The sequence below is a fragment of the Nicotiana tomentosiformis genome, chromosome 2 (genome assembly GCF_000390325.3).
Source record: "Nicotiana tomentosiformis chromosome 2, ASM39032v3, whole genome shotgun sequence".
NCBI classification, from domain to species: Eukaryota; Viridiplantae; Streptophyta; class Magnoliopsida; order Solanales; family Solanaceae; genus Nicotiana; species Nicotiana tomentosiformis.
In genome coordinates, this window is record NC_090813.1 from 136,459,508 (window position 1) to 136,466,159 (window position 6,652).

The following is a 6,652-nucleotide window of genomic DNA, read 5'->3' on the forward strand; positions in this document are numbered from 1 at the left end:
AAACCCATTGACTAGACTGACCTAGAAAGGTGTTCCATTTGGATTGTCAGACGAGTGTGAGTTGAGCTTTCAGAAGCTCAAGACTAGTTTGAGTACGGCGACAGTGTTGGTATTACCCACAGGTTTGTGATCTTATACGGTGTATTGTGATGCATCTCGCATTGGGATTGGTGCAGTATTGATACAAGATGGTAGGGTGATTTCATATGCGTCGCGGCAGTTGAAAGTTCATGAGAAGAATTATCCTACTCATGACTTAGAATTGGCAGCCATTTTTCATGCGCTGAAGATTTGGAGGCATTACCTGTACGGTGTCTCGTATGAGGTATTTACTGATCATCGTAGCTTACAATATCTGTTCAAACAAAAGGATCTCAATTTGAGGCAGAGAAGATGGTTAGAGCTGTTGAAGGACTATGATATCACTATTTTGTATCATCCCAAAAAGGCCAATGTGGTGGCCGATGCTTTGAGTAGAAAGGCTATGCGTATGGGAAGTCTTGTGTATATTTCGGTGGGTGAGAGACCGTTAGTGGCAGATGTTCATACTTTGGCTAATCAGTTCGTGAGGTTAGATATTTCAAAATCCAGTCGGGTTCTAGCTCGCACAGTCGCTCGGTCTTCTTTATATGAGCGCATCAGAGAACGACAGTATGTTGATCCTCATTTACTTGTCCTTAAAGACACGGTATGGCATGGTGATGCCAAACAAGTTGCTGTGGGGGAATATGGAGTTCTGTGAATGCAAGGTGGTATTTGTGTGCCTAATGTGGATGTTCTTTGTGAATTAATTCTAGAAGATGCCTACAGTTCCAGGTATTCTATTCATCCACGTGCCGCCAAAATATATCAAGATTTGCGGCAACATTATCAGTGGAGGAGAATGGAGAAGGATATAGTTACATATGTAGCTCGGTGTCTAAATTATCAGCAAGTTAAGTACGAGCATCAGAGACCTGGTGGTTTGCTTTAGAAGTTAGAAATTCCTGAGTGGAAGTGGGAGTGTATCACTATGGATTTTGTTGTTGGACTTCCACGAACTCAGAGAAATTTCGATGCAGTTTGGGTCATTGTGGAAAGGTTGACCAAGTCAGCACGTTTCATTCCAGTGGTAGTTACCTATTCTTCAGAGCGATTAGCTAAAATTTACATTCTTGAGATTGTCCGCCTTCATGCTGTTCCCGTATCTATCATTTCTGATCGAGGTATGCAGTTCACTTCGCACTTCTATAGGGTTGTACAGCGTGAGTTAGGCATGCAGGTTGAGTTGAGTATAACATTTCATCCACAGATAGACGGACAGTCAGAACGCACTATTTAGATATTGTAAGATATGCTTCGCGCTTGTGTTATAGACTTTGGAGGTTCTTGGGATCCATTCTTGCCACTTGTGGAGTTTGCCTATAATAATAGCTACCAATCGAGCATTCAGATGGCTTTGTATGAAGCATTGTACGGGAGGCGATGTCGTTCGCCAGTTGGCTAGTTTGAACCGGGAGAGGCTTAGTTGTTGGGTACCGATTTGGTACAAGATGCCTTGGATAAGGTCAAAATTATTCAGGATCGACTTCGCACAGTTCAATCTAGAAAAAAGAGTTATTCCGACCGTAAGGTTCGTGATATTGCATTCATGGTTAGAGAAAGATTATTGCTTCGGGTTTCACCTATGAAAGGTGTAATGAGGTGACAAGTACTAATGCGTTGTGGTTGAGTCAAAGCATGCAGGTGGAATCTGTTTATTGTGAATAATTGCATACTTAATTAAGATATTCCTGCTTAAATTATTATTGTTTATTTTATTATTTTCTATGGGATTATTGTTAGTTTAATTATTGTTGAATATTATGGAAGGTGAAGTCGATATTCTGGTATTGAATTGAATGATAAGTATATATCCCCGCATTTATATAGTCTTCCGAATTTATTATTATTTTCATGGTAAGGAAAAGTGAAAAAGCACGAAGGGTGTTACCGTGCCATTTGTGAGTGTAAAAGCACGAAGGGTGATCCCGTATCATTTTCAGAGGGTGTAAAAGCACGAAGGGTGATGCCATGCCAAAATTGAGTTAAAGCACGAAGGGTGATGCCGTGCCAATTATTATTATTATTATTAAAATTATTATTTATTTATCAGTTTATGGGAGGAATGAGAGTAAAAGCACGAAGGGTGGTGCCGTACCATTTTCATATCATCAGTTGCTCATTTTATTGTTGAGGAATTATTTGGATACTAAGTGATAATTCTCCAGCTAAAATTATTATATCAATCCCCTTCGCATGTTCCCTCCTAAATTTATAAAGTGTTATTTATTGTTTTATTGTTGCTTTGTATTTGTATGTACTTGTACATGTTGTTTACGTACGTGTCCTATCATAGTCTCGTCACTACTTCGTCGAGGTTAGGCTCGACACTTACGGAGTACATGAGGTCGACTCATACTATACTCTGCACTTCTTGTACAGATTTTGGAGTTTGTCCCAGTAGAGTACCTTACACGTGCTCAGATTCAGCTACTCAGAGGAGACTTGAGGTATAACTGCACAATGTTTGCAGTTCTGAAGTCCCCTTCTATCTTATCTCAGATGTGTATTATGTTTCAAACAACTTGAATTTTATTCAGACCTTTATATTTATTATTCTAGTAGCTCGTGCACTTGTGACACCAGATTCGGGGATGTATTTTGACAATTCAGTATTTATGGTGTTCCGCACTTTATTTCAGTAATTGACTTCTATTTAATTAAATTTTCTTGAAAATAGTTAAGATTATTTTAACGTTGGCTTGCCTAGCAAGTGAAATGTTAGGTGCCATCACGATCCTGAAGGTAGAAATTTTGGGTCGTGACTTTGTTATTTTTGATATTTGCACATGCGGCATGACAAGGCGGGATATATATATATATATATATATATATATATATATATATATATATATGGGGGTTGTGCATGTGGCGAGATAAGGTGGGAATATTGTTATGCACATGTGGCAAGACAAGGTGGGTATTTACTATATTATTGCACACGTGGCGAGGCAAGGTGGGCTATGTCAGGGATTGATTTGTGATGACTTGTGATGGCCTGAGGGCATTCTTGTTGTTGATTTTTGTGTAGTGGTACACTTACCTGTGTGAGTTTTATCTTGTGGAAAGTTGTGACAAAATATTCTACGTGCTGTCCATTTCATTTCCTATACTTACTAGCTGGTATGAACCATGTTAGGACACTTGCACAAGCATACACGTAGTTGAGCACTCTTATCGGTTAAGAGGTTTTCTTGATATTGCTGAGTATAGATGCACACCCTTGGTATTTGCCTTCTATGTGAGAATGGATCTATTTGGCACGTGAGTCGTCAGTGCTGTTATAAAGTGTAATGAGGACACAGGATGCCCAGTGTTAGGGTTCAGGTATTGGGACCCGTGAGTTATGAATAGTATGAGGTTCGGTACCTCGTGGAGTTTATTTGACTAAAACGTGGTGTGAAAGTAGTTATTTTCATCTAGTTGCTACCTGCCCTTCTTTTAATTGTGTTCATCAGATTTAGGTTGTGTTTCCATTCATTCTTTTATGTCATTATTATGGTGTTCCGCTGATAGTTGCTGTATCCCTTTCTTACTGAAATTTACCGTACTAATTGCCACTTCACGTTGTCTTTATGTAGATATCAAACTCTGTTATTTCTATACTTATACTTGTTCAAGTTATTTAGTCCAGTAGGTGTCTTGATTGGTTCCTCGTCAATACTCCACTGAGGTTAGTCTTGATACTTGCTGGGTACCGTCGTGGTTTACTCATACTATACTTCTGCATATTTTTTTGCAGATCCAGGTATTTTGAAGCCAGTTGATCATTAGCTAGGTATGCGAATTGTTGCTGTGCAGACTCAAGGTAAACCTGCTGCTGCGTTCGCATGCTTCAGTCTCACCTTTCTATTTTGTATTCACACTGTTTTACCTATTTCCAAACAGTTATATTTAATAAATTGTAGCAAACGCTGAATAGCTTATGACTTGTACTACTAGTTTTGAGAATTGTAAATTTTATAGGGATTTCCATTTCAAAAATTATTAGATGTTATTTAATTATTGTTGTTATTCAGTAAATGTTAGGCTTACCTAGTCCCTAAGACTAGGTGCTATCACGATACCCAACGAAGGGAAAATTGGGTCGTGACAATGTGCCTATATCTTATAGGTTTAACCCACCTGTTGTTATTGGCCAACACAATCTGTCCCAAGCTAGGAGTGCTTTCTTTGTGACCTCCACACCTCCTGTCCATAGAAACCTTCTACACATGATTTCAATCAATTGAATCAGTTTCTTGGGCGGTATGAATATCCGAGACCAAAACACTTGAATGGAGAATAATACAATCTTAATAAGTTGGATTCTTCTTGCATAGGAAAGAAACCAAGTAGTCCAAGATTGTATTCTCCCTAGCATTTTCTCAATAAGGGGCTGACATTGCACCAGTGATAGCCTTTTAGTACTCAAAGGTACCCCTAGGTATCTCACTGGAAGAGTCCCTTTAGAGAAACCTAGCATTTGCAGTATTTCCTATTGTATTTCCTCCCTGACTCATCCAAAATAGATGTAGTTATTTCAGCATTGGCAACTAATCCATAAGCTTGTGAGAACTCTTGAAAGGATTGATATAATAGCTGCACAAATATAGTATCACCTCTACAGAACAGTAACAAATCATCAACAAAACTAAGTTGTATTATGTTCAGCTTGGCACACTTAGGGTGTTAGTTAAAATTTGGATTCATCTTTAATGTCTTCAACAGTCTGGTTAAGTATTCCATGGCCAACACAAATAGGTAAAGAGACACTTTTTAGCAGGAAATGGGGTTGAATGTTGCCCATTGATGATGAAAGAATAAGAGACTCTTTTCATACACCTTATAATCCAGTGAACAAATTTTCCTGGTAATTGCAGACTCTTTAGGACTTGCTCCATATAATCCCATTCAATAGAGTCGTAGGCCTTCTTCATATCTACTTTCAACACGTATCTTGGTGATAAGCCTTTCCTACCATATCCTTTAACGAGCTCATGACTCATTATTATATTGTCATTTATCAATCTTCTCGGCACAAATGAAGACTGACTTCTATCTACTATATCATCCATTACGCCCTGCAATATGTTTGTTATCACCTTCGAGGTGATTTTGTATATGAGAGTGCAGCAAGATATTGGTCTGAATTTAGTAATTCTGTATGGATTTGTTACCTTAGGCACTAGGGTAACTATTGTGCAATTGATAGGCTGGTACATGTTATCTCTTGAGAAGAATTCCATCACTGCATCTGTTATCTTGTCCCCAACCATAGGCCATGCCTTTTTGAAGAATAGTGCATTGAATCCATCACAGCCAGGTGCTTTGCTATCACTAATACCAAGCAGACCTGGTATATTTCTTTTTTAGATACCGATCTTACCAATTGTAGTTGTTGTTTTCTATTCACCAATAGACCATCCCTCATAACTACTGGATTAATAGCAGTCAATCTTTCAGTTGCTGATCCCAATAGTTGCTTATAGAACCCAAGCACTTCCTCTTCAATCTCTTGTTTTGTTTGTACCACTTCCCCATTGTTCCTTATTAAGCTCTTGATCTTGTTCTGGGAATATCTAATTTTCATACTTGCAAAGAAATAGGTTGTGTTAGCATCTCCTAAATTCAGCCACTGTACTCTAGACTTTTGTTTCATGATACTTTCTTCCACCCTCAGCCATTTCTCCAATTGCATTTTTGTGTCCTTTTCTACTATAACCATATTCTTAGGTTGCCTAGGATTCCTCTTTTGTTCCTACAGTTCACACAGTTGTTTCCTACATTGTTTAATCTTGTCTCCTACTGCACTGTACTCTGCATTTTTAAGATCTTTCATACCTTGTTTCACTTTTTTCAATCTTTTCCATACATCTTTCATAGTACTGTCTTCATTACTCCCTTGCCATGCTCCACTAACTATGGATAGGAAGTCTTTGTGTTCTGCTAGATGATTTAGAAACTTGAAAGGTTTGGGAACTTTATCTTCATTATCTTCGAATGTAATATTCAGAGGTGAGTGATCAAAACATCTTGGATCCATTACCCATACTTCCAGGCATGTCATTTGCAGCATCCACTCAACATTCACCAAAGCTCTGTCTATTTTGCTGCATGTGTGCCCATTTGTCCATGTGAAATTCCTCCCACTGGTCCTCATTTCTACCAAAGCAGTATCATCAATGAAACTGTTGAAATTTCTAATCTCCAGTTCTTGTACAGGGTTCCCAATTGGCCTATCCTCCCCTGGCCTGATGGTATTGTAGTCTCCCATGATTAGCCATAGGCCCTGTTGCACAATATTTATACCATCTAAGTCTCTCCATAAACATCTCCTATTTTCCAATGTATGCAGGCCATAAACTGCAGTAAAATTGAATCCCATAGTCATACTTTTAATGTGAATTGAAGTATGAATATATTGAGAAGACTTTCCCAATTCCAAGCATTCTATCTCATTAGTATCCCATAACAACCAAATCCTTCCTCTACTACTATGTTCATAGTTGGCCAACCAATCTCACCCTAGAGTGATTTTCCTTATTATTTGTATAGCCTTCTGCTCCTTTATTTTGTGTTTAAGTAATGT

General features: G+C 38.4%; 1 protein-coding gene across 1 annotated transcript; it reads right to left on the reverse strand.

The window, feature by feature from the left end:
* Nucleotides 1-5,821: 5,821 nt before the first annotated feature.
* LOC138905666 (uncharacterized) lies at nt 5,822-6,448 on the reverse strand. The gene has a single exon (XM_070194187.1). It carries the CDS (start codon nt 6,446-6,448, stop codon nt 5,822-5,824), a length of 627 nt encoding a protein of 208 aa, XP_070050288.1.
* Between the last annotated feature and the right edge of the window lie 204 nt (nt 6,449-6,652).